This window comes from Brassica oleracea, chromosome C1, assembly GCF_000695525.1.
Source record: "Brassica oleracea var. oleracea cultivar TO1000 chromosome C1, BOL, whole genome shotgun sequence".
Taxonomy (NCBI): Eukaryota; Viridiplantae; Streptophyta; class Magnoliopsida; order Brassicales; family Brassicaceae; genus Brassica; species Brassica oleracea.
Window position 1 is genome coordinate 40,025,302 of NC_027748.1, and position 27,594 is coordinate 40,052,895.

At 34.5% G+C, this 27,594-nt stretch overlaps 3 protein-coding genes across 4 annotated transcripts; 1 reads left to right on the plus strand and 2 right to left on the minus strand.

Moving 5' to 3' along the window:
• Positions 1–1,960: 1,960 nt before the first annotated feature.
• LOC106340157 lies at positions 1,961–2,488 on the minus strand. The gene has a single exon (XM_013779022.1). It carries the CDS (start codon positions 2,486–2,488, stop codon positions 1,961–1,963), a length of 528 nt encoding a protein of 175 aa, XP_013634476.1.
• A 7,590-nt stretch (positions 2,489–10,078) lies between these two features.
• On the minus strand, positions 10,079–13,019 carry LOC106293620 (fatty acyl-CoA reductase 2). Its single transcript, XM_013729296.1, has 9 exons — positions 12,938–13,019; positions 12,363–12,801; positions 12,007–12,110; positions 11,715–11,914; positions 11,521–11,621; positions 11,246–11,447; positions 11,009–11,170; positions 10,438–10,929; positions 10,079–10,352 (listed from the first exon to the last, which is right to left on the minus strand). The coding sequence occupies exons 2-9, from the start codon at positions 12,793–12,795 to the stop codon at positions 10,196–10,198; spliced, it is 1,851 nt and encodes a 616-aa protein (XP_013584750.1). The 5' UTR covers positions 12,796–12,801; positions 12,938–13,019; the 3' UTR covers positions 10,079–10,195.
• An 808-nt stretch (positions 13,020–13,827) lies between these two features.
• On the plus strand, positions 13,828–26,639 carry LOC106318301 (protein RRP5 homolog). Of its 2 annotated transcripts, none has more exons than XM_013756217.1 (40): positions 13,828–14,084; positions 14,186–14,394; positions 14,567–14,704; positions 14,814–14,987; positions 15,341–15,437; positions 15,697–15,809; positions 15,890–16,012; positions 16,129–16,200; positions 16,765–16,857; positions 17,184–17,294; positions 17,376–17,498; positions 17,746–17,931; positions 18,010–18,084; positions 18,521–18,657; positions 18,819–18,953; positions 19,057–19,202; positions 19,285–19,350; positions 19,583–19,689; positions 19,773–19,853; positions 19,941–20,015; positions 20,100–20,201; positions 20,385–20,553; positions 20,635–20,780; positions 20,919–21,002; positions 21,072–21,172; positions 21,351–21,528; positions 21,738–21,812; positions 21,913–22,060; positions 22,432–23,077; positions 23,236–23,290; positions 23,373–23,518; positions 23,590–23,773; positions 23,903–24,001; positions 24,601–24,968; positions 25,063–25,239; positions 25,447–25,543; positions 25,633–25,788; positions 25,879–26,109; positions 26,197–26,280; positions 26,367–26,639. In XM_013756217.1, the coding sequence occupies exons 1-40, from the start codon at positions 13,925–13,927 to the stop codon at positions 26,472–26,474; spliced, it is 5,775 nt and encodes a 1,924-aa protein (XP_013611671.1). In that variant the 5' UTR covers positions 13,828–13,924; the 3' UTR covers positions 26,475–26,639. The 2 variants fall into 2 exon arrangements, with proteins under 2 accessions (XP_013611671.1, XP_013611679.1); XM_013756225.1 differs by having other exon boundaries at positions 21,378–21,528.
• Positions 26,640–27,594: the final 955 nt, after the last annotated feature.

Here is a 27,594-nt window from a genome sequence, read left to right on the forward strand (position 1 = left end):
ATAGGTAATTGATTTATTATTATTTTTTAACCGATTATTTATTAATTTGCACAACCCCGTAATGAATTTATAATGAAACACGAATTTTATTTTATTTTAAATAATTAATAATTAATTATAAACTAATATAATAAAATTGTGAAAATATATTTCAAAAATTAAGATAATTATTATATATATATTTATATATTATGTTACTATCTGAAAACAATATTTTTTATTATAAATTTAAAAAATTAAGATATAAAACAATTTATAATTAAATATTAGTCAAAGAACAATATTCATATAAAGATATTTTCTAACTATTTTTAATATATGAGTGTTTTAAAACCTTTTAACATAATAATAAATATATACTTTGATAAACATTTTTTTGACATATATTAATAATTGGATGTTTGATTTAACTATTTGAAATCATAATTAAAAACTAACTTGTACTAAATTTAAAACAAATTTTCTTTTAATTGCTTTTACTTAAAACCAGTTTAAGTTTAATCTGTGAAACACTATGGCTTCAGTTGGTGATTACTAGAAGAATGGAAAAAATGAAAAAAATGAAAAATAAATTTTCATTTGACAAATTGAAAAACTAAAATAAAATATTAATTTTTTTCAATTTGTTCCTTATCAAAATTGCATAGGGAAATTTTTCCTTATAAATTCATTCCTCCATAGGGAACTTAGAGGGAAAAAATGGAATCCACCTTTCAATAATTTGACTAAAATTCAATATAACTAGATAAATTTTAAGGAACAAAGAATTCACCATAAAGTTTTTCCTTCAACATGGTCATCAATTAGAGTTTTATTATGCCGATTTTTGGATTAATAAAACATAAATTAATAAGTATTCATATATAAGATGATTATCACCGTATGTGCAGACAAAACATCTGGTATAACGGTAACAATCATAACACTGAGAACACATATAACATCATAATGAGGTGCTATTGTTTAAATCATCCGAAGAGACAGGAGCACCAATTTGGCTCCGGGCTCCCAACTTCCCAAACACAATTGTTTCATCTCTGTTGATTTTCGAAATTGTGTTAGAAGCAATATCTTTATACTCATAAATCGAAATAATAATTTGGGTCAGTCCTAAATGTCCGTCTTTAATAAATACAACAACATTCATCTGTCAATATTTGTGTCGTCATCTCATCCAACATGTTCTTAAAAATGTCGTTTCCACATTTCGAATTCTAATTTTGTAGGCAAACATGAAGAAAATCGAGAATGTTCATGCGAGTAATGATGCATAAGCTCCATCTCATATTTAATTTCTAGTAAATTGGCGGGAGCTTCAATAGGAGATATGTTCACATTTTCTTATACCTTTTGTGACTATTGATCAATTTCTCGAAAAAAGTTGGCTGAGACGTCGAACCTACTACTATGGATACAAGTATCACCATGAGAAGAGACTTTGGCTTATTTGTTTTTGATTTTGGATTTTAGATTGGTGACAACAAACGATATAACTTATAGGGAAATGAGTATTTGTTGAAAAGTTATATGGGTCATAATATAACTTAAGATCTACAATTGCGTATGGCGGTATGCGCTGTTGTGATTCGCATTCTTTCTACATATAACTTATGAAAACATATATCAAATATATTTTACATTGTTTTGCCGTTAAGTAAATGATTTTTTGACAGTATTTTGCAAACCAACCCAAGTTGGAACAGTTTATTCTCTATCAAACGAGAACGATACCATCATTGAGTATTTTTCATTGGATCCGAGAACCTTGATTAGAAAATATGTATATTTGCATGGGCATGGCCATATAATCTTAATAGTACATCAAACGTATAATGCATTTTTCAGTAGTGTGATAGGAATCATAAAATTCAAAACGCATATAATATCAAGATGATGAAATATTAGTTTAGTTTTTCCAAAATAAATCTCAAAATGCATATAATATCAAGACGATGAAATATTAGTTTAGTTCTTCTAAAAAAATTGGAGAACCAATATGGCTCCCAACTCTGCGGACACAATCTTTCCATGTATGTTTGCTTTTTGGAATAGCCTTCGAAGCAATATTATTATATTCAGTGTTTGAAGAAATGATATGTGCCACTCCTAGTTGACAATCTTTGCCAATCTTTAATAGAATAAGACAACATTCATTCGTCAATTGCGTCGTAGTTTTATCCAACATGTTCTTGACAATGTTATCTCCACAATCCGAATTCAGCTTTTGAAGGCAAATCTGAAGAAAATTGAATTGTTTGTCCGAGTACTGTCTCCCAAGTTTCATGTTATATTCCATTGTCGGTGAATCAGCTTCGAATGGAGATTCATCGGGAGTTTCGACGTAGATATCAAAATCTGGCATGGGAGATATGTTCACATCTTCTGGTACCTCTAGTGAATATCGATCAAATTGTTGGGAAAAAGTTGTGTGAGCCATGATAAATACTACGGTGAATACAAGAGTTAACATGGAAAGAGACATTGCCATATTTACTTTTGGTTTAGGATGTTAGATTGGTGACAAGGAACTAGAGATGTTATAGGGCAATGCGTAGACGTTTTATTTTGTTTAAGAGTAATTAATTGATGATAAGTTTATTCATTGATACGTTTATGTTAATTCATTATTTAACAGTTCTTTGGGAAAATCACCATTTAACGGTTTGGTTTCAAAATAACGTTTACACTAAACTACAAATATGTTTTAGTACCATTGATGATAACGTTGGATTGAATACTAGCTGAAAAGTCTCATCCTTGTGCCCGGGATTTTTGTTTAAATTTTAATTTTGAATATATATTTAGTATGATTATATATATATTATAATTTATTATAAAAAACATAAGTAGCTAAACAGTTATAAATTTATTTTAAATTATTCATTTTTGTTGTCTTAAGCATTTCAAAATTTTTAGTATCCAATTTTTGGCTATTGGAAGTTATATATAAGGTAATGAGCAGAATGAACAAAAACTGAGTAATTTTGGTTTATGGTGTTTAATTGGGTTAAATTGTAGAAATGTTTCATTTCACTTAAAACTATTTATATATTTTGTTTTTCATTCGTCTCGATGTAATTTAATAGATCATTCTCCTTAAACTTATAATCATATACTTTTATGTTTTATTTTTCTTAATTCAGCGGTTTAAAAATTATAATATTTTCTAGATAAAAAAACTTACAACTATATCACTTGAAATTACAGTCCAAATTCTTACATCAAAATTTCTGCATTTACAATACAACTAATCGGACTCATTATCTAAATATTCTTTTTACTTATATAAGTTTGATGTAAGACATTGTAAAATGTTATTTATTTTATATTTTTGAGTCGCTTATAAATGATGTAAAAGAAATTTATATCATTTATATAAATGACTCTGAAAGTGGTGATGCAAATAATTTACATCATTTTATTAATAATTAGGATCAAATTCTCCTATGGACCAAAAGGGTTAGGAATAATCTGATATGGACCACTTTTTTTTTTTTTACATTTTGCATTAAATTTAATTCAAAAAATTATAGGAAATAACAAAAAAACCAACACACTTTAACATATTTACAAATCCATGCCATTCATATCCTACCCAGACCCATATCCAAGATCCGACCCAAAACCTGACCCAAATCTAAACTCTAATTTTTTTTTCTTTCTCTTATCTTCTCCATTGATACTTCTTCAATTTTAAAGCAAAGTCAAAAGTTTCTTTAATCACTTATCAATTTTCGTTTTGTTATCCTAAATCGATCAACACATAGTCTTCTTAATCCATTATGTCTTATTCGAAACCAAATTTCATCATATACATACGAGATTCATAAAAAATAAGAACGCAGAGTACTACTAGTACAACTAGTACAACTCCAACTAGTGCAACTAGTACAACTAGAAAATGTATAACTTGTACAACTAAATTGAGTATAACCAATATAACTGGTACAACTAGAACTCGAATTACTAGTACTTTGTAACTAATAATGTGATATTTAGTTTTTGTTTTCAGCGTATGAATGCTATACAAAAAGATGATGTTGAACTAATAATACATATTACCCTATTCTTTCTCGCTTGCATCTGTCAAAATATATCTATAACTAGAAAAACTAAAACATGTATAATTACTACAATTTTACAATTAATATGATTATATTTGATTTTTGTTTTCAGCGTATGAATGATGTTATAGAAATGGATGATGTATAACCAATGAAAATGTTGTTGTAGTCTTCATGTATGTGTCAAAATATGTTAATAGTTTGTTTATATAGTATTTGTTTGGATAATGATTTATTTAGCATTTGTACTAGTTGTACTATATACGGGAAAAAAAATCATCTTCATGTTTTGGCTCCCAAAGGCGAAGAAGACAACTGCCGAGCCATAAGAAAATTGTAGTTTAAAATTGTAGTTTAAGATCTGGAAGAGCCGTATGAAAAAGCATCTCGCGTCTCGACATCGATCGATGGTACATGATGTACATCGATCGATCATAATCTTCAATCGTCGAGGCTTCTCTTTTGTATCGATCGACGGCACTAGGTGTGCATCGATCGATTGCGTCTTCTTCATATCGACCTCTAATGGTCAGCTCGGATGAAATATATTTTAAGCTCCTAAATGCTCCATAATTATCACTTTACTCCAACATACTTCTGAACCATAAAACATACCTAATAAGATAGAATATATAGTGTTATAGATAGTAAAAATACTTATATACCAAGGATGAAAATGGGTCAAATCCATGGTATATCAATTTTGCTGTGAAAAAGAGAGATACACAACATCATTAAGATAACAATACATAAAATAATTTTAGAAGTAGAAATATAATAATATTTTACGATTTTTTGAAATATTATTTAATTTAATTTTATAATCATATGATTTTTCTTACTAAAAATTCTTCAAAAATTATCAAGTTTTTTTTTAAATTGTAATTTTAAGAGTCCCATTACCATCAGTTTCTTTTTAATATCTACAAATTTTAAAAATATTATTTAGTTTTGCGTTTTGATAATTACGTACCTAAAAAAAATTCTTAATTTTATAGACTTTGATTTAATGTATTTTAACCCCAAAAATAGATTATAATTTGTTTACTAGTTGTATTAGTTATACTAGTTGTATCATTTCTCCAAAAAAAATCATCTTCATCTTTTTGCACCCGAAGCCCGAAGAAAGCAGCTGTGGAGCCGGACAAATTGCAGTACAAGGACATTTAGAAGAGCATACTGCAAAAATGATGTAAAAATAGAAGGATATACATATTAGTTTGGTCAGTTGATTGTTTTTTCATATAGAAAACACATAAATAGCCTCACATGTACAATAGGTTTAACATTAGTATAATTCTACCACATACTAGTTTGGCCATTTAATTTTTTTTTCATTTGGAATACACAATGTGAATTTAACTTTTTTTAAAATGACAAAGTTGTACCATGTGTACTAGTTCAAAAGCTCTAAATTTTGTACAACTGATACAACTAAGGCAACTAAGTGGTAGGCTTCCGCCCCAAAGTCTTTTTTTCTTCGCATGTACATAAAAATAAGATAAGAGATAGACCAATTGTAAACACATATACAAAAATAACATGATGCAACTTGCATTTTGATATGTAGAGATGACACATCAATGTTTTGTTGTATTTCCATATATGATTTGTTGTACCGGATTGTACATAGTTGTACTAGGTTTTGAGTTGTACCAGTTTGTACATAGTTGTACTTTGACAGTTTAATCGAAAAAACTAATTGAACCACATAAATTTTAAACTTACCTCAGTTGTACAAATTCTTTATGTGTACATGTCTTTGTCCCACTAAAGTCGAATCATTAATTTGGTTAAAATGCATTCGGTGTATGTTTTTCAAAAATATAGTGAACAAACAAGTTAACAAACCTTAAAAGTATAAGGCATATAGTGGTTATTTACTTGTTTAGCCACATTATTTCTGGAAAAATATACAAAATATATGATAAATAACATTTGTGACATAGTATGGACACGTAAATAAGTGGTACAACTAATAAAATTATATTTGATGTATGGTACAACTAATTTTTTCAATTTTGTAGTCCAAGTACAACTACGTTCAAGTCGATACAACTCAAAAACTAGTACAACTAATGAACATATTAACACGTAGTTGTACCAAGTTTTGAGTTGTACTGGCTTGAACATAGTTGTACTTGAACTACAAAATTAAAAAAAATAGTTGTACCATATACAAAATATAATTTTATTAGTTGTACCGCTTGTTTATTTGTTCATACTATGTTTACCATATTCGGGAATCATAAATTTTGTAAAATATGCCTCGTGAATGTTTTCTAAAATATTGTGGTAAACAAGTGAATACATATTAAAAGTCTAATGTAGTACGATGTATATTAATTTTATAGGTTTTTAGCTATTAATTTTGATCATATTATGTTTAAATATTACATTTAGTCATTATTAGGAGTTGCATTCGTACATTTTGTATATACAAGGGGTTTGGTTGTATAATCAGAAGTTCTGGGGCGAAATAGCGGAGAAAAACTATAACTTTTAGAAGTTTGAGGCCACAAACAAAGATATCCAAAGTGCAGGGACCAATTCTACAAAAAGCTCAAAGTTGAGCAAAGCTTTGGATCTTTCGATCCATGAAAGTGGAGGAAGCGACCAATTCCCAATTTGCAAGCTTGATTCGTTCGATCTGTTTGTCCTCAACCTAAGCTTCTTCCTAACTAACATGAGTTGATCGTTTTTGGAAGATCGATGAGCTTGTGACGGTGATAAGAAAAGATTGTGATGACACAGACGATGAGGATGAGCTCGTGACGGTGATAAGAAAAGATGATGCCGCAGACGGTTCGAGACGGTGGAGCAGCGACGAGGAGATCTGGCGGTCTCGAGGCAGAGAGGGTCCGGCGATCTCGAGAGGAGATCCGGCGGTTGAGATCGTATCCGTTTTGGAATCCTCCGTTTTGAGATTTTTTTTTTAATTTTAATTAATTTTTTATTTATTTCATTAAGGCTAAATAAGTAAATCAACTTGTAAGAGGTCACACGGATTTTTTTTGGGTGGTGTAGATTTTTTTTGGACATTTAGGCCATATGAGATCTTTGTCCTAATAATTGATGTTAAAAATTTGAATATTTGCATCAATTTTTAAGTGATGTTAAATACATATCAATTGCAAAAAATGATTCTAAAACTTACATCAGTTTTTTTTTAAATGATGTTAGTGTTAACATCAATTATATTAGTGTTAACATCAATTATAATAATTGATTTCAATAAATTATTATTTATTATTTATCAATTATTAAAAATTAAAAATATTAAAATTCGGAATTATTTTAATGATTATATTTTTATAATTTTAAATTTAAATATTATTAATTATTCTTATACAGTAAATAAATTTGTCAATAAATAAAATAAAAAAATTAATTGCATTGACTATTTCTTATTCTTTTCCACTGAAAGTATAATTTGACGAGAAAAAAAAATTAAAGAAGCTTTACAGATAAATCAGTAAAATAGATGAATTTAGAGAAAAAAATAGTTAAAAATAACTGATCATGATTTTCTTCTATCTAAATTCTTTTTTTTTTTCCTTCTTGTTCTTTGAATTTTATTTCCATCTTCAATCTTCCATCATGAAGTGAAGCTTGTTGCTCCTACTTTTCCAATTTATACTTCAGACAACATGAGACAGTCATGTACTCTTCATCTTCAGACCACTATTCTGCTTTCATGCATGTGCTCCAGACACGACAATACTCCGGCATCAAACCCAATTGCTATTGAAAGCTGACAACAATAGTACCAATCTTTAGGAAAAAGAGTTGCCACATAACTAAGATTTATTCTAAAGTCAAATCTGTTTATAATACCTTCAAAATACCAAGAACCCTAGACACATCATGTCTCATCATCTTCTTCCTTAGATATTATCATCATTTTTTTCTTTAAACACCTCATTGTCATCACAATTTGAAATCTCGACAATGTACAAAAACAAATATATATATAGAGAGAGAGAGACCGGAGACGTTAATTCAATTTAAGAAAGAAATGAATAATATTTGTTGAAAAATTTAAACTAACAAAAAGTTTAAAATTGAGAGAAGAAGAAGAACTCATGAAATATGGATCATGATAGAGAAGAAGATTTTTGATTGAGGTAAACAGTTATAAAATAAATACTAATTGAATTACAGAAAAACAGAACAAACCCAAAGAATATATCAGTAACTACTTCACGTAATGTTTGGATTGTGAAGTTTATAATAGTTTTTAAACGGATTGGTTTTAGTGGGTTGTTTTATTTGGTTTTGTGATTGTTACATCAGTTCTTGTAACTGAAATTATTTAACATAATTATATATGATATATAAAAAAAATTATTAGGATCGGTTTTATTTATAAGTATCACCTTAATAAGTGATGTCAACAGCAAAATAAATACATCATTTATATAATTGATATAACTTTATATAATAGTATCATTTTTTGTTAAAGTGATACAACTTACAACAAAAATATGTCATTTTACTGAATTGATGCCAAATAATTTAATAAAACATCAATTTCTTATAAATGATGCTAACTTTTATATATTTGTCTCATTTACAAAAATGATATAAAATAGAATCACTTTATTTTGTGATATAAATTAAGTGATACAATTCATTCTTTTTTTGTAGTGTAAGACATTGTAAAATGTACAACCAATTAAATTGATACAATAAATAATAGCGACAAAATGACTTGGAGATATAGTCGTAGATCTTTGTAACATTATGTCTAATTTTGGTGGAGTGTGAAAGTCGAGTTGACATTGAGTGCAAAGCAGGAGCCGTGCGTCTCGTGAGAACAGCTGTGATGGTTTTAGCCGGAGACGGAGGAGGAAACGGCCGTTCGAAGAATTTCTTAGTCGCGGAGTTCCTATTAATCGTCGGAGATCTGTTGGAGAAGTGGGCTGGAGTCGGACTGTAAAATGTGGGAAACCGCCGTGATCTGTTTAATTTCACAGATGATTGGTAAAGGCAACTGTTACAGAAGGTGTGGTCCAGAAGCGTCGTGATTTGAAGACCACATCGGTTTTCCTATGCAATGCCAATTGACAGTGAAGTGTGAAGAAATGCAGGATTTTGTATGAGTTTTAAGTAGGAAGAAGTAATGAATCTGTGAGAACCATCAAGAAGGAGCTGCCTATTTATAGATCCAAAATCGCGAAGAAACCGAAGAGATCGAAGGTTGTGAAGTAATGAGAAGTAGTGGGGCTCGACTTAACTAAGATTAAATGTAAGGTTTATGGCTTCAGCATAAAGTGGTGAAGCCGTTACTCAGTTGTGGTGTATGACTAAGAAGCTGAGATTAGGATTTAGAAGACGTCGGGGTTGAAGACGATACACAAACATAATATATCTAACTCTGGGCCAAACATACCAAGGTCCAAATATTAAAAATTCCACAAAACCCAAAAAAATACATAATACAAAACAAACGACAAAGCCCAAAATATACGATCCGTAAATGACATTTTAAACGCAGGAGAGAGGGTGCTGTGCTGGCGTGTCGCGATTTGCCCCTCCTTCCTTGCTGACGTGGACGCAGGAGGAGAGAGGCAAATCTCCTTTATTATATAAGATACCGTTGTGTTACTACTGGATCTTTTTTGTTCTCCCATCTACGTTGATGGGTTTCATGTTGCCTACTCTAATTAAAGCATGATTAATGAGAGGTTCTTAAGATGAGGTACTTAAGAAATATAATAACTTGTCTCTTAACTTTTAACTAAAAAAACTAAGAATCCGGTTCTTAATTTTTTTAGTTAAAAGTGAAGAGACGGGTTCTTATATTCCGCTAAGAACTTCCCATTAATCATGCTAACTTCTGTACTATGTTTACTGGGAATTCTGAGTTTTCCCTCTCATACTTCTGAAATATTATATAGACTTTTCATAAAAGTCTTGCATGTAACAGTTTTGTTTATAAAATAACGTTTGCACTAAACTTAGAAGACACGTTTTAGGTTCGTTTTGGATCCCTTCGAGTTCGATCGTGATTAGACTTTGGTAAACTTGAGATAAATTATTACTTTCAAATTATTACAATTTAAAATCATATATTAGATAACATAACACGATTAGACATAGAAAAACGATCAAAGAAAAGATTTGACCTAAGCCCTTCCTTTCAAAACATGTCTTCTTAAACCGGGAATGTGAACATTTGTAATGTAGTCATTCCAGTTAATGCTTCCAACATCAAACCCAAACTCAACCTTCTCTTCTTCAGACATATTCTCCATTAATCTATGTGTATTGCTGTTATCAAATCTTCATCAAAAAAAAAAGAAAACAAACAAAAAGATTCAAAGTTTTTCGTTTTGGTCATATAATCATTAAAGTTCTTAGTTCTTACCTTCCACCATAGAAAGTGTATGGCTCATAAATAGTGGCAAGGTGTTTGGCTTGCTCAACAGATTTCTTGCATATGAATTTAAGCTTCTGTAATATCTTACTATCCGATGAGTCCATACCATTCATTAAGCCACTCCGTTCTTGAGCATCTCTCCACAAATGATCCGAGAAATCATCAACGGAGTCGAAAAGCTTCATCAAAGGCACCCTAATAGGAACACCTTTCGAGTCCATGCACGGGGTAGATTTGTAGTGGTTGTAAAGAAGCTCAGCTAAGTCCTCGAAAACCAGAGGATTTATCGCTGAAGAAGCGATCTGATACACGTTTATCTCAGGTTCTGTATCTGCCTTAGCCATTCCATGCTTTGCTATAGCAGCTAATGTCGCATTAACGACCATATCAGCCGGAACCACATCAAGAACTCCTTTTGGATCAACCAAGAACCCTGTGAGCTGTCCTTTTCCATAACACAGCACTATAGGATCCATCATCCTGTTTTGTAGATTAAGAATTAGTTTTGTTATGTATACAGTCACATCTATACATCATGTGACATATATATACAAGTTACCTGTTTCCTTCCATCCATCCAGGGAAAGGGTCTTTGCAAGTGCTTTCGATGACGCTAGGCCTTATAATAACCACAGGTACGTCCCCTCTAGTGCTATTGATCATCATCTCTCCCATTGCTTTGGTGAAAACATAAGTGTCTTGCCATCCATATGATCTTGCCCTGTTTCATTTTTTTTTTGTGTGTTTAAGAGTGTAGCAATAGTCAAAGGTGAATATTTATTATTTAGATTACTACCTCTCTAGACCGAGATCCTTCATCTTCTGCGCCTCATCTTGATCTTGAGTCCCTTTTCTTGCAGCATCAAGAGCTAGCTTCATCTCTTTATCGATATCTAATGCTCTCCTGTTACCTTCCATGAAGTTCTCTGTAGCTATACAATCTCCCATCGAGAAGGGCTTCTCCATGATCCTTCCTTGTCTTTGTCCATTCACATAAGCTGCACCAATGATTTTTTTTTTCAAATGAAGAAGCCAAAACACTTTAGCTCTCTTTGTTTCCCATTCACATACCTGTGGATACTTGCAAGAAAAGCTTGAGTTTCTTGCATTTCTTGGCGAATCCCATGAGATTACCAGGCCCTCGTGTGTTTATGTCCAAAGCAACATCATATCTACAATCTCCTCCAAGATTAGTAAGACAAGATCATACAATGATTTTATCTAGATAACAAAACAAGAGAACTAGAAGCGCAGAATCTAATAACCTTTCATTGAAGGTTGTATTGGCAGCAGAGTTGACAATTACGTCAACTTCTTTTGCAATCTCCTCTGCTGAATCTGTTTGCAGCCCAATGTTTGAATCGCAAATGTTTCCTGTCACAGGGACAAGCTTGTCTAACATGAAAGACTGGTAAGATGCCCCATGAGTCTCTCTTAGAGTTTTAAAAAGCTCTGCATCTAACACCTGAAAAAGCAGCAACCCCATAGGATACCATTATGCACATAACATGAAACAAAAATTAGACTAATCAGGAATCAAAAAGAAGATGAACTTACCTCGTTCTTTAACCGATGAACCGCTGCTTCTTTGTTTTTGGCTTTAATCAAGAGATATATTTTCCCAACATCAGGAGCCATTCGCAAGACCTTCTCTATCAATACTGGACATATCACATGGGGAATGATGTAAAGACATATTTATGGAATATTACAAATTTATATGTAAGTTCAGGGCCGGTCTTGATCACATGCTGGTGAAACATTGGCCTATGGTCCCCAAATTTTAGGAAAAAATTACATATATATATATATAGACCTCAAATATTTTTTTTAAAAATTATATAAACCTTTATTAAATTGCTGGTAATCTCCCCAAAATCTAAAAACCGGCCATGTATAAGTTTGTTACGTACCTTTAGCTAAGAAGCCAGTGGAGCCAGTGATTAGAAACGTCTTCCCTTGGAGATAACTAACGATGCCAAGTCCTTGTTTGATCCCCACCATAGCAGCACCATTGAAAGGCATCAGAGTTTTCACTCCATTCATCTCAATGGCTGTACCATTGACATTAGGAGACAGAACCAATGTCTCAGCGTCCATAGCAGGCGAACTCTGTTCCCTAATCAATACTTGACCTCTGTCTTTCAAAAGCGATGAGACCCTAATAGGCCTCTCTGGTTTGATGTTTCTCCCATCACCGCCACCACCACCTACGCGGCACCAGGTGGGTCCTACCCTTTTCTTGTCCCTTAACAAAGTGCACCAGTCACGACGGTCGTGTAATCTTGAAAGTTTGATTGACGCAGCAATGGAGGAAGAAGAATAACTCAAGAAGAGAGCTTCCATCACAAACTAAGAAATAAGAAATAGAGAAAGGTTCATTTTTAGACTAAGAAAGTAAACTGGCCATTCCATTTCTTTTGAGAAAACAGAAACTTGTTGGGTAAGAAACTGGTGACTTGCAATGTACTTAACCTAGAAAACATACCTTTTGTGATGAGCAACAAGAATATACTTAAATAGAAAGAGATTAAGTAAACCAAGAAAGATTTTTATATTTGCTTATTAGTTTATCGTTAGGAGACAAGTATGTGAGTTTTGTTTTTATAAGAGGAATGAAAGATTGGTTAGTTTTAAGGACAAAAGATGATGATAGATTTTTCTGTTTTGTAGGGGAATATATAACTAAAAAATTAAGTAAAACAAAAGATTACCTTATACGATCTTTCTCCTCCAACGTTTGATCAGTTTCCTACACGTGATGTAGATTTCAGATTATAGAAACGAAATGAAATGAAATGAAATAAGGTGATGCATCAGTTGATTCAGTTCTTAATATATCTTTGCAAACTCAAAGCAAAATAACACATAAGGAATATGCATTTTAGCTGAACTGAAAATTCATATAAAATTTGCAAATCTTTATAAATTTCAAAATTTCTCAATCTAACAACTGTAGTTTTATTATTTCAGTTTCTTTATAAAACTTGTTTCGAATTCATATTTTTAACAAAAAAAATCTATATGAATCAAATACACTAGAAAATCAAAATCCATAAGTAGATCCGTAAAACTAAATAACATCAGATTTTTATAAATGTTTTAAAATTATTAATACAATAATATATGATATTTTTTTGGACTTATGAATTCATTAAAATATAACAACCAGACTAACCTAACCCCCCACTAAATTTCTGATTCAAATTTACTAAAATTTTCCTTCTGAAATCAACTCACATGGCAAAAGGAAACGTTCAGAATATTCTACAATGGGCCTTCATTGATTTATCTAAAACAAGGCCCATATAGGCCCATACTTCTTATTACAAATCAACTTTTTTTTTTAAAGTTCTGGTTAAAACTCCAGACCCGGGAGGTACTCGAAAAACCCTAAAAACTTCTTCTCCTTAGCTTAACACTAAACCCCCTTACAGCAAAACTCCCAAATCTTTTTGCCTCCGCCATTAGAGATATGGTGGCTCCATCGAAAAGAGTTCCAAGCGGAAAACGCAACGATTCAACAAAGGCATTCAAATCATCGAAGAAACCGTTCAAAAAGACGAAGGACGATGTCGCTGCAAGGTCTGAAGCCATGGCTCTGCAGCTCGAAGAGGTTCCCGACTTCCCTCGAGGTATTGTTTCTTTCTCCCCTCTCTCTCTCGAGAGATATAGTATTGAATCCGTTCTTCAGTTTGTTCTCGCGAAATCACATTTCGTTGAATTGATTGGTCAGGTGGAGGCTCTTCTCTGAGCAAGAAAGAGCGTGAGAAGATTCATGAAGAAGTCGACGCTGAGTTTGACGCTGATGAGCGTGTTGCTAAGAGGAGTAAAGGAGGGAAACCTAAGAAGAGAAACACTAGCGATGTAGACGAATTGGGATCTCTTTTTGACGGTGGTTTAACTGGGAAACGGCCGAGATATGCTAATAAGATTACCATTAAGGTATTGAACTATGAACCTGTAAAGATCTTTAGTTAGAATTGGAGAATATAGCTACTCTTAAGTTGTTTCTTTTATACCATTGGTTACATGATGCTACTTTCCTAGAAGATTTTCTTAAGCAGATTACCTCTCTACTTTTTCTGTTCTGACGTTTAATTGGGTTTATGTTCAGAATATTTCCGCCGGAATGAAGCTTTTGGGGGTTGTTACTGAGGTCAACCAGAAAGATATTGTAGTGAGTCTTCCAGGGGGCTTACGTGGTTTAGTTCGCGCAAGCGAGGCATTGGATTTTACAGATTTCGGAACTGAGGTATTAGCTGTGGTTTATAATTGGTTGTCTATACTCCCTTTCATTTGGTCATTTTGACTTTTTTACGTTTTGTTTTCTGCAATCTGAATTGAGTTTTTTTCTCAACCAGGACGATGAAAATGAACTCCTTCGAGACATCTTTTCTGTGGGTCAGCTTGTTCCCTGCATTGTGTTGCAGTTAGATGATGATAAGAAGGAGGCGGGGAAAAGAAAGATATGGCTTTCATTGCGACTTTCTTTATTGCACAAGGGATTCAGTTTGGATTCCTTTCAACCTGGGATGGTATGTCAATGCCTGCTTCATTTTCCTTTTATTTTGTAATGTTTACTTCTTCGGAGCTCTGCCTTTCTGTAAGACTCTCATATGTATTTGTGGATACTGGTATTCAAGTATGTTTGCATAGCCAAAGCTATCCAAAGATCCAAAACGAGCTGTAAGAGTTCATGGCTAATAGAGCTAAGAGGTTATTTATTACGCTAGCAGAGGCTAACAGTTTTCAGATGAAAGTCAGCTATAGTGATCCTGATCTTCTGCTATCTTCTTAATGGGGTCGTATCTTTACCAAGTACCAACTCAGTTTTTATTGCTGTTGAAAAATAATCGTCCTTTATTTCTTTTCCATAATGCTTATTCAGGTAGTTACTGCAAATGTGAAAAGCGTGGAAGATCATGGTTATATCCTTCAATTTGGAATGCCTTCTATCACAGGATTTATCAAGAAAAGCCATGAAGGTACTAAATCTCATTGACCTACTGCTCTGTTTGCTCTCTTATTCACACAGAACTTTTTCTTTTGATTTCATCTGGCGAATGATATTCAATGTACCTTCTAACGTACATCATGAATTGTCTATGTCCAACTAAAATAAATGCATCTCCGAAAAAAACTTTTTGGACGCCTTTGATTTTTCTTTGCAACTTCCTGGCTCTCTGGTTATTCTGATTCCGATCATCTTAAAAATCTTTATGTACCATTTTCTGAATTTTCCAGGAACTCGGGAGTTAAAGACTGGACAGCTTATTCAGGGCGTGGTTACAAATATTGATAAAGAACGTAAAATTGTTAGTCTTAGTTCTGACCCAGATTCAGTGGCAAAGTGTGTGGTACGCCTCGTACTTCCTAAATTATGCAGTTAAATTTCCTTGATTTAAACAAACTTAACCTCGTGATTACCATTTTGCAGACTAAGGATTTGAGTGGGATGTCGTTCGATCTTCTCATCCCAGGCATGATGGTTAATGCCCGTGTTCAGTCTGCCCTTGAGAATGGATTACTATTAGGATTTCTTATGTACTTTACTGGAACGGTGAGTTACCAATGATTTTGGTAGTGTGCGTTATTGATTAAGCTGGAACTATTTTTGTCGTAGTTAACATAAAGTCTCTGTGACGTTTCTGAGGAACAATTCTCACTTATGTGCAGGTTGATCTATTCCATCTACAAAATCCATTATGTAACAAGAGCTGGAAGGATGAATATAATCCGACTAAGATGGTATTCATTTCTTTTTGTTGTGCTTTTATTATGAATCTCATTGTAGTTTGCTGATCTTGTAGTCCCACTGTCGTGTTAGTTTGGGCCACCCCTAAATCTGTGACTTCCCTACCTTGATCGAATTTAGTAATGGCATACAGAAGCATATGATTACATTTCTGTGAAGTCTCAGGTTTGCGTCTTTGTCTAAAAATGAATAGGAAAAATCTAGGTTGTCAGAGCATGTACAGAGCAGTTGTCTAAGAACAAACTATGTCCTGTATTTTTAAGCTGGAAACTCCCTTTCAATCTTTAAAGCTTGTGGGTACAAAGTTACTTCAGAATGATATCTCGTTGCTCAGAATCGTAGGTGTTTGTATCTAATGGTTACGTTTCTTTTTATCTTATTTTTAAGTCAACTTGAATTCTTTGATTAACGGAGTTTTGGAAGTGTTTAATTTCTATTTCTTGGCAGTTATTTATTTGTTTGATTGTTTTGACTTTCTGGTCTATTTTCTTTGGTGAAAGATATTTTTTTCTCTTTTCGGTCTATAACTTGCACCAAATGCTCCTACTGTTTTTCAGGTTAATGCTAGAATGTTGTTTATCGATCCATCAACTAGAGCTGTTGGTTTGACGTTAAACCCACATCTTGTTGGCAACAAGGCTCCTCCTCTGGTAAGCATCTACTGTCCCTTCGCTTCCACTAAAATATAATGGTGACATGATAGTAACAGACCTTGATTGTCGCCTACTTTTTTAGTTTAAATTAGGTTCATTTATTTTAACACCAGCATTTCTTACACCTGCTGATTTCAAACTTATATTTGTATGCTTCAACTTGACCCGAATGCTGAATCACTATCTCACAATTTTGGTTCGTCACTTTGATACCTTAATACAGCATTGTTCTCTGTGTGTGGTCTTCGTGGACCTACCTGCATTTGCTTATCTTTGTTCTTTTATAAAATTATTTTGTAAAACTTGTGTTTGGTTCTTTCCAGCATGTCTCCAGCGGAGACATATTCGACGAAGCAAAAGTTGTCCGTGTTGATAAATCAGGCCTTCTTCTTGAGCTCCCTTCTAAGCCTGTTTCAACGCCAGCATATGTTAGCGTATGTCCAATTGGGCCTTGTTCTTTTAAATGATTTAATGCTCTCATATCCTTCTTAACCTTAGATATACCGTAATTGCAGACATATGACGCTGCTGAAGATGAAGTTAAGAAACTTGAAAAGAAGTTTAAGGAAGGAAGCCGCATCCGTGTTCGAGTCCTCGGCCTTAAGCAGATAGAGGGGTTGGCCATAGGGACTTTAAAGGTAGTGTACTGCCAGACGTGCTAACAGATTTTATTTTCTTTAACAATCGTTGGCATGAGAAGCATCTTCCTTTCTTTTATTACTGATTCTTTGCATCGTACGAGCATCTTAATCTAAATGCCAATTAAGTGATAGTTTGATGTACAATCATATATTTATTTCCCTTTCTAGGACACGTATGTTTCTTTTACCTTTGTGGATTTTCGGTGTAACTTTTTCTTTCTTTTGGTGTTCTTTGTATGAGCAGGAAAGCGCCTTTGAAGGTCCAGCGTTCACCCACTCAGATGTCAAGCCTGGCATGGTGACGAAGGCTAAAGTCATATCTGTTGATACATTTGGTGCCATTGTGCAATTTCCGGGTGGTCTGAAAGCAATGTGCCCACTTCAGCATATGTCTGAGTTTGAAGTTAGGAAGCCCAGGAAGAAGTTCAAGGTCGGCTCCTTAGATTGACCCTACACCATTTGGTTTGCAATGTTGCTGGGCATGCATAAATTGTGATTCTTCTTTCAGGTTGGAGCTGAATTAATATTTCGTGTGCTGGGCTGCAAATCAAAGAGAATAACTGTTACCTGCAAGAAAACACTTGTAAGTTTTTTTCTGATAGTGGAGCTGACTTTGTTTCATTGTTTGCATATTCCTTGATCTTGATGTGTCTAGTTACTGAATTCGCTTTGTTGTTAATATCTAATCATTTTCCTCTTGTAAAATAGGTGATAGAATGCATCTTGTTTCTATTATCATTACTTGTTTTATTTCCTTCTGCTGATTTTAGATATCATTTGCTACACTTCAGTTTTAAATAGAAACTAAGTTCCTTCTTTATTTAGCCTTTCAAGTTAGCTATAAAATCATTTGTAGGAACTTTTATTCCGAACTTGTATCTTATTTGGAGGTTAGGAGTGGAGAAATGCTATTTAACTAGTCAATTCGTACAAAACATATATGTTAATATTACGTCTCTGGTTGTTACCAATTCGAGCCTCTTCTCACTTAGTGGAGGTAATATGTATATTCTTTGCAGGTTAAGTCTAAACTTCCGATTTTGAGTTCTTACGCTGATGCAACTGAAGGACTAGTGACGCATGGCTGGATAACAAAGATTGAAAAGAATGGATGCTTTGTTCGCTTCTATAATGGAGTGCAAGGATTTGTTGCCAGGTAATTACTGCATTCGTTGTTGCATTTCTGTGCCGTTGACTTACTGTTCTGGTTTCTTTTTTTAGTGATGATTTTTTCTTTCTCCATCATAAAGGCATTGGTTTATCTTCTCTATTTTGATGATCTTAGTCTAATATGCTATACATACTTTGATTAAGCAGATTTGAACTTGGTTTAGAGCCTGGAAGTGATCCCGCTTCAGTGTTTCATATTGGGGAGGTTGTCAAATGTAGAGTTACCAGTGCGGTTCATGGTACTCGAAGGATCAACCTCAGTTTTATGATGAAGCCAACAAGGTTTTTCCCTTTTAATCTGTTATGTGATAATCGTGTTGCGTTCAAGGCTGCTGTAATATCATTAAATGCTGCATCTCACATTTGTGCACATAATTTCCGACAGCGTTTCTGAAGACGATTCAATCAAGTTAGGTAGTATTGTATCTGGGGTAATTGATAGTATAACTCCTCAGGCAGTCACTGTCCATGTTAAATCCAAAGGTCTTCTGAAGGGTACAATTTTTGCAGAACATTTAGCTGATCATCATGGTACGTGTTTTCTCCTAAATGAGCGTATCTTTTGAGTTTTAGTTTTATTCATTTGTCTCTGAGTTTTCTTTTTGTGATGTAGACCAAGCAAATTTAATGATATCACTTTTAAGACCTGGATTTGAGCTTGATAAGCTGCTGGTAATAGGTACGTTTTCAATAATCCTTGCTAAAATTTAGACTTGTTTCTTTTCCTATATCCTTAACACATCTAAAGGACGTCTATGGTTTAAGGCTTTCTTAGTGCCGACGGTCGTTGAATGAAAAATGTTTTTATGATCCATCTAGTTACAGGATAGCAGTACTACTGTTACAGTTTTAACTATTTTAGTGGTTGAAGAAACGTAATAGTGACAGGGAATAATTTTTGTGTATCTTAGACATTGAAGGCAATAACTTGGCTCTCTCCTCAAAATATTCTCTCATCAAGTTTGCTGAAGAGCTCCCTTCGGATTTAAGTCAGCTCCAGCCAAACTCAGTGGTTCATGTGAGTAGTTGCGTCTTTGAAATGTACAGTCGAATTTTATTTGTTTGTTTAGTCACATTTATTTTTATGAATTTTGTACACAGGGTTATGTTTGTAACCTGATTGAGAATGGCTGTTTCGTCCGTTTCCTGGGTCGGTTGACTGGTTTCGCCCCGAGAAGCAAGGTGGAGTGTTTTTTACTATGCGTTTCCTTTATCAAATTTTTGTTCGCATACTGTTTCTTGAAGTTTTTTCCATTTTATTTTTTAAAGGCAATTGACGAACCCAGGGCAGATCTCTCAGAGTCCTTCTTTGTTGGACAATCGGTTCGGGCTAATATAGTTGATGTATGTGAACTCTGAACTCAGGGCCCTACATTTATTTTGTTGAAGATATAATGAAATCTTGATCATTTGCAATATTTTTTGTAGGTCAATCAAGAAAAGAGCAGGGTGACTCTTTCATTGAAACAGTCATCTTGTGCTTCTGTAGATGCTTCTTTTGTTGAAGAGTATTTCCTTACAGATGAGAAGGTAGTGATCTTGGGACATACTTTCTGTTCTTATTGGGACTTTATGTAACCCGTTGTGTATTGCACTGTAAATTGAGCTTGGGTTATGAATTTTTGGATCTGTCTGTATAACTTTGAGTAGCACTGTACATCAAGTGTTCTAAAGAAGGATTGATTTCTAACTTACTTTGTTTCATGTGTCCAGATCTCGAACCTGCAATCATCTGGTGTTACTGAAAGCGAGTGTAGCTGGGTTGAGAAATTCTCTATTGGGAGTTTGATCAAGGGAACCGTACAGGATAAAAATGACCTTGGTTTGGTGGTGAATTTTGACAATATTAATAATGTCCTTGGTTTTATACCTAAGTATCATTGTAAGTCATTATGGGTTGCATTACATTATTAACACATCTGTACCTTGCCTCTGTCTTACACATTGTGTTTCTTATTTGTAGTGGGTGGAACTAGTTTGGAAAACGGCTCTGTTGTCCAAGCAGTTGTTCTTGATATTTCTAGGGCAGAGAGACTAGTTGATTTGTCTTTGAGGCCTGAGCTCATAAACAGCTCAGCCAAAGAGGTGTCCAACAGTCAGTCAAAAAAGGTTTCTTTCAATAAGATTTATTCTGGCCAAGTTTTGCTTTATTCGTGTTATCTTTCAGCCCATCTTTGTTAGCTTGAGTTCAAATTGAGCTACTGTGGATGGATCTTATGACACATTGTATCTTTTCTTTTGTTTCAGAAACGTAAAAGAGGTATTTCCAAGGAACTTGAAATCCACCAGAGGGTCAGCGCTGTTGTAGAGATTGTGAAGGAGCAATACTTGGTAAGCGCTTTACTGCATTAAGTTAATGATTATTGCATGTTACTCACTCAGAGTTGCCACTTTTTCCAGATTTTGTCGATTCCAGAACATAATTACTCTATTGGATATGCGGCAGTATCAGACTATAACACACAGAAGTTACCAGTGAAACAGTTTTCCACTGGACAAAGGTGATCATTATCCATTTGTTATATAATCTTTTATTTGTTATTTTTGCTCCCCTTTTTCATGAATTTTATACCCCATATTGGTATAAAAATGTGGAGTTGATTAGCAATATTCGTACTGTCCTTATTGGTGTAGCTACTAGATCATAGCTAAGTTCTTTTATTGATTTTCTCCGTGCAGTGTTGTTGCGTCTGTTGAGGCGTGCAGTGTTGTTGCGTCTGTTGAGGCTCTGCAAAACCCTTTGACGTCCGGGAGGTTGCTTTTACTTCTTGACTCTGTTTCCGGTAGTTCTGAGACATCGTCTAAGAGGGCAAAGAAGAAAACCAATTGTGAAGTTGGTTCTGTTGTCCAAGCCGAGGTACTAATGTCCTACTTTCATATGTCTTTCTATACGTAATGTATTTAAAGGAGTAAACAAAACAATCCGGTAATCAAAGGGGAATAATCATGAACTTGAAAACGAACAAAGAAAGAATAGGAATAGAAAATGTAGGTTGACGGGACTTTTCAAGTACCTATCCCACCATAACTTCTACTGTGTCAGACTAACATCTTTTGCTTTCTCAGATTACTGAAATTAAGCCTTTTGAAGTAAGAGTAAACTTTGGCCAAAGTTTCCGAGGAAGAATCCACATAACGGAGGTGGTTTTTCTTACATTACATCATTTTAGATATTAATGTTCATTCTTCAATGTTGGGTGGACGAAAATTTGCGTATATGACTCAACTCTTGGTTGGATAGGTGAATGATGTTGGTACAAATGAAGAACCTTTTGCCAAATTCAGAGTTGGTCAATCAGTGTCTGCAAGGGTTGTTGCAAAGCCCTGTCATACGGATAATAAAAAGAGTAAACTCTGGGAGCTTTCTGTAAAGCCTGCAATACTTAGAGGTAATCCAAGAGAATTGAATTTTTTTCATCAACCTATGGCCTATTGACTCACATTTGGAATATATATCACAGAACGGTCACATGCTTATAGGTTTTAAACTTTAAAGAGTTCTTCCCCCCTAGTCTAAATCTTCCAGGAAATTGTGAGAAAGTGTAATTCGTGTAAATGTTTAGATCCATCAATTAAAAATGTTATTTGATGCCCTCATCTAGCTGTTATGTTTGCAAAATTATTTTCAATTAGTTCAATAATTATAGACTAAGATCAAAAGTGATGAATTCCGTATGCTTTTGTGTGTATGTGTCAGAAGTATGCTTTTGTGTGTATCTTACATATTCTCCATATCTTTTTATGTTGCAATATCAATTAGACTCTGGTGAGCTGACTGAAGTGAGGGAACAACTTGAGTTTGTTTCTGGAGAGCGTGTCTGCGGATATGTCTACAAAGTGGATAAAGAATGGGTTTGGTTGGCAATATCTCGCAATGTGACGGCACGCATATTCATTTTAGACACTGCATGCGAAGCTCGTGAACTTGAGGAGTTCGAGGGGCGTTTTCCCATTGGTAAAGCTGTTTCAGGCTATGTTTTGACGTACAATAAAGAGAAGAAAACTGTACGGTTGGTTCAGCGCCCACTACTGAATATCCAGAAAAGCATTGGCAATGATGGAGGGCCTAAAAAGGATAAACTAGACAGTAGCATTCCCGGTGATGATGCTACTCTATTCATTCATGAAGGAGACATTTTGGGTGGAAGAATTTCTAAGATACTTCCTGGTGTTGGTGGACTTCGTGTGCAAATAGGTCCTTATGTGTTTGGGAGAGTTCACTTTACTGAAATCAACGATTCATGGGTCTCCAATCCATTAGATGGTCTTCATGAAGGCCAATTTGTCAAATGCAAGGTCTTAGAAATCAGCAATTCTAGTAAAGGGACTTTGCAAATTGAACTGTCATTACGGACATCACTAGATGGCATGAGTTCGGACCATCTCTCAGAAGCTTCCAGTAATAAGTAAGTTTTTCTTCTGCCTATAACAAGCATTACTGTCTGCGTTGCTTTTAAGATGGATTTAAGATTTTAAGAGTTAAATCAAATGCTAGTAAGCTCATCGTCAGCCTTTCTCTCAGCCTTGACTCTAGTATTAACCTGGTGATGATTTGCCGTGTCAGTGTTTGCAAGCGTTTTGAAAGGATTGAAGATCTTTCTCCTGATATGGGAATCGAGGTACTTTTGCCTTAATAATCATGATTCAGCAACTCAATTACTTTCCTTATGGTAGAACTTATGTTAATTCAAACTTTTACAGGGTTATGTCAAGAATACGATGTCAAAAGGTTGTTTTATCATGCTTTCAAGAACACTCGACGCAAAAGTTCTACTGTCAAATTTATCTGACACTTTTGTCAAGGATCCCGAAAATGAATTTCCAGTAGGAAAACTTGTCACTGGCAGGTAACGCAGACTTCCTGTCAAACAGATATTCTGTAATACAGTATATTCTGCTCTAACAAATTTGAATTTAGGGTGTTAAATGTGGAGCCGTTATCAAAGCGGGTAGAAGTCACTTTGAAGAAAGGAAATGCTGGTGGGCCACCAAAATCTGAATCTTATGACCTGAAGCAATTCCATGTTGGAGACATAATTTCTGGGAGAATCAAACGTGTGGAGGCCTATGGCTTGTTCATTGAAATAGACCAAACGGGCATGGTAAAGATCTTGTTTTGTGTTATGTTAAAATTTGTTAATATTTCAAACAGTATGCTGCTTGCCAAATCGTTCGTAGGGAGTAACTGGACTTGCCAGATTTTAATTGTTATCTTTCTTGTTTTGTGGTAGGTTGGATTATGTCATAAATCACAACTTTCTGATGATCATATCGAGGATATACATGCCAGATATGAAGCTGGGGAAAGCGTCACCGCAAAGATTTTAAAGGTATGTGATGCAGCGTAACTTGTGATCACCAAGGATCACAACTTCCTTTTTGTATAAGGAATTTCCCTTTTCTTTGTTTTGGCTTTTTTCCTTTTAATAGCTATTATGTTTTCTATTAGGAAAAGGATTTAATTAATCCCTTAGGGATTAGGTCATTCTTCGCTAGTATATATAGCGATGCTATTAGACTTTTGTAAGCACCTTGGATTTTAATAAGATAATGAGTTATCTTAAGAGCTTTCATAAGCACTGCAAAGAGTATTTGCGCCCCTAAGAGCTTTGACGCGACCTTAACCTTGTTAACGTAGCTATCTTCGACGACAAGTTACCTGAGTTCTAGATCAAACCCTAGATCTTTGACTTATATTGCTTCCGCACTCTATCAGTATGTAGTCCTTTGTCATTAAGAATTAGTGATGTGTAGTATTTTACTTAACAACCACTGATCCTTCTATGCTAAGAGCCCTGTAAATATAATTTGGGAGTTAACTTGAACGCAGTTTTTCTGTCATTTACATTATCATGTTTTAAGGTGCCATTGGTCTATGTATCCATGGAATATAACTGTTGTTTCTTTTCATTTTTGTGTTTGCCCTTAGCTGGACGAGGAAAAGCGACGTATATCCCTTGGGATGAAGAGTTCCTATTTTGTGAACGGCGATGATGAGAAGGCAGAGCCATTTTCTGAAGAAAAAGCTAATGAAGCCAACATGGAATGTGATCCAATCAATGAGTCGGAGTCGGGAGTTCTTACAGCAGTTGGTGATTTTGGGTTCCAGAAAACAAACAGTGGAACTTCTCTGGCTATTGCCCAAGTTGAGTCAAGGGCTTCTATCCTTCCGCTTGAGGTTGACCTTGACGACATTGAGGAGGCGGACCTTGACAAGAATCAAAATCAGAAACTACAGGGAGCCGATAAAGATGAAAAGAGCAAGAGAAGGGAAAGGCAAAAAGACAAGGAGGAAAGGTTGGCTATTTCTTTAGTTCCTAGATTTGAAAGCTACGATGCTATATATTTGGTTTCAACTTTCAACCTGTGCTGAAAACATTTTCTTTTGTAGAGAGAAAAAGATACAAGCTGCTGAAGGAAGATTGCTGGAGAATCACGCTCCCGAGAGTGCTGATGAGTTTGAGAAAATGGTTAGAAGCTCTCCAAATAGCAGCTTTGTCTGGATTAAGTATATGGCGTTCATGCTCAGCTTGGCTGATATTGAGAAAGCCAGGTCCATTGCTGAGAGGTAACTTTCCCTAACTTCTATGTGCATCATTCAAGAAAAAGGGAAACGCAATGCAAGAGAGGGACACTACCGATTATATTGGCTGGGTTCTATATTATATTAAATGATGTAACACCTAGATCTAGTACTTGCTTAGTAAAAGCATTTGTGTTTGACATGTGATTTTCTCTATTTTCATTTTATCCTGATCCTTAATCTTTACTGAAGGGCCTTGAGGACTATAAATATTCGTGAAGAAGAAGAAAAGCTAAACATATGGGTTGCTTACTTCAATTTGGAAAATGAACATGGAAGTCCTCCAGAGGTAGACACATGACTCCAGCGAAAGCTTTTTGTTTTAATCTTACCTATATATATTGCTATCTTACTCTCGTTTTTGTTTCTCGTATCCAGGAAGCTGTTAAGAAAGTTTTCGAAAGAGCGCGTCAATACTGTGACCCGAAGAAAGTTTACAATGCCCTCTTGGGCGTGTACGAGAGAACAGAGCAATATAAATTGGCTGATAAGCTGCTTGATGAGATGATCAAGAAGTTCAAGCAATCCTGCAAGGTACATGCTGTTTGATCTGTCATCTTCTTTAAGTGAGGGTTCGTTCTTCACTCTTTTAACGACCTTTTATCCGGATGTATGCTTTGTTAGGTTTGGTTACGGAAGATACAAAGTTATCTAAAGCTGGACGAGGAAAACATTCAGTCCGTCGTGAATCGTGCCTTGCTATGTCTTCCGCGCCATAAGCACATTAAATTTATATCACAGACAGCTATTCTTGAGTTCAAATGCGGAGTTGCAGACAGAGGGAGATCACTTTTTGAACGCGTTCTTAGGGAGTACCCGAAAAGAACAGACTTGTGGAGTGTTTATCTTGACCAGGTTCGTTATATTCCACTTCTTCAGAACTTTTGTTTCATTTGCCATCTTTTAGTGTTTTTTAACGCAAGTTTTGTTTGGTTATTACAGGAGATCCGGTTGGGAGAAGTTGATGTGATTAGATCTTTGTTCGAGAGAGCCATTAGCTTGAGCTTGCCTCCTAAGAAGATGAAGGTGCGTGCCAAAAAAAAACTCCTTTTTATGAAGTGTTTTGATTACTGAAGATTGTTTTAACCCGTTTGTGCTTTTTGTGTTCACAGTTTTTATTCAAGAAGTTTTTGGAATATGAGAAATCTGCTGGTGACGAGGAGAGAGTGGAGTACGTGAAGCAAAGGGCAATGGAGTATGCTGACAGCACCTTGGCCTGAGAGATATTGTTTGTGACGAGGCATTGAGTGTTGTAAAATACTATAACTTTGAGAATCTGCCATTGAACGAGGCTGCAAGAGTTGAGACACTCAACATGTTTAAAGTGTAGAATACAATTTTGAGGTTTTCCCCTTTTTAATACGATTAGAACGAAGTTAAATGAACGTGAAGGAAACACTCGACTTTCTTACCGAACAAACGTCACTTTCTTTTAGTATACAGAAACGAAAGCTTTAGAAAAAGCTGAGATCAAAGGACAAATAGAGACAGATGGTTCATTTGGTTAAGCAGACTCTCTCAAAGTAGATGGTGCATGATGGAAGGAGTTGTAAAGAAAGTTTTAGAAGCTGAGATAGCAGAGAGAATGTTAAAGAAGAAAGCGAAATAAAGGCTTTTGAGCCTTTAGAAATAGGCGAGTTCATCAAAGAAGGGAGACATCAACAACTCTGCAGCTGATTTGCCAGAGAGAACTGAAACCAAAGCTCCAGAAGTTGTGGTAGATAGAGAGGAGAAAGAGAGTGCAGAGACAAAACAGTGGATAACAAATGAAACCAGAGGTTTAGACACTGAAGTCAATGACGTGATTGGTGAAGGGAATAGAGAGAGAAAAAAATCAGCTGAAACCAAAAAAGCCAAGATGAAAGTGAAGAGGAAACAGAGACAATCAACTCAAGGGCTCGTGGTTCTGATGAAGTTGAAGCATTGTTAAAGAGCTCAGAAGGTTTTTCAAAAGCACAAGCTGAAACCGTATCGAATTTGTCTTGACATCAGGCCAAACTTAACATGGAGCTTGTGTTTTTCTTTTCCCCTTATGACGAGATTTTTGTATGATTTTTTCAGGTAATGCTTACAAAGTATGGTCGGCATAATGTCACAAAAAGAAAAAAATCACAACTATATGCTTTATTTTACTGCCATATTCATCAGTTTATAATAACACTTTTGTTGTTCTTTTTGTAGATATAGGTATTAGAAAAGACAAACACAAAGGTAATGGACTTATGCAAACATCAACTCCTTGCCACGAGATGACGATGATGAGGTGAATGATCAATGGAGTGTGTATACAATGGACTATATACTAAACTTTCTTAATTCTTGCAGGAAGCTAATCAATCA

What these genes read in the sequence shown, in the direction of transcription:
- LOC106340157 (XM_013779022.1), bottom strand. Translation starts at nt 2,488, where the DNA reads ATGGCAATGTCTCTTTCCATGTTAACTCTTGTATTCACCGTAGTATTT.
- LOC106293620 (XM_013729296.1), bottom strand. Translation starts at nt 12,795, where the DNA reads ATGGAAGCTCTCTTCTTGAGTTATTCTTCTTCCTCCATTGCTGCGTCA. An exon ending in CACTGGCTTCTTAGCTAAAG is followed by an intron (nt 12,111 to 12,362) that starts GTACGTAACAAA and finishes TGATATGTCCAG; the next exon opens with TATTGATAGAGAAGGTCTTG. An exon ending in TTTCTTGCAAGTATCCACAG is followed by an intron (nt 11,448 to 11,520) that starts GTATGTGAATGG and finishes TCATTGGTGCAG; the next exon opens with CTTATGTGAATGGACAAAGA.
- LOC106318301 (XM_013756217.1), top strand. Translation starts at nt 13,925, where the DNA reads ATGGTGGCTCCATCGAAAAGAGTTCCAAGCGGAAAACGCAACGATTCA. An exon ending in GTTTCGCCCCGAGAAGCAAG is followed by an intron (nt 19,854 to 19,940) that starts GTGGAGTGTTTT and finishes TATTTTTTAAAG; the next exon opens with GCAATTGACGAACCCAGGGC. An exon ending in AACATGGAAGTCCTCCAGAG is followed by an intron (nt 25,544 to 25,632) that starts GTAGACACATGA and finishes TCTCGTATCCAG; the next exon opens with GAAGCTGTTAAGAAAGTTTT.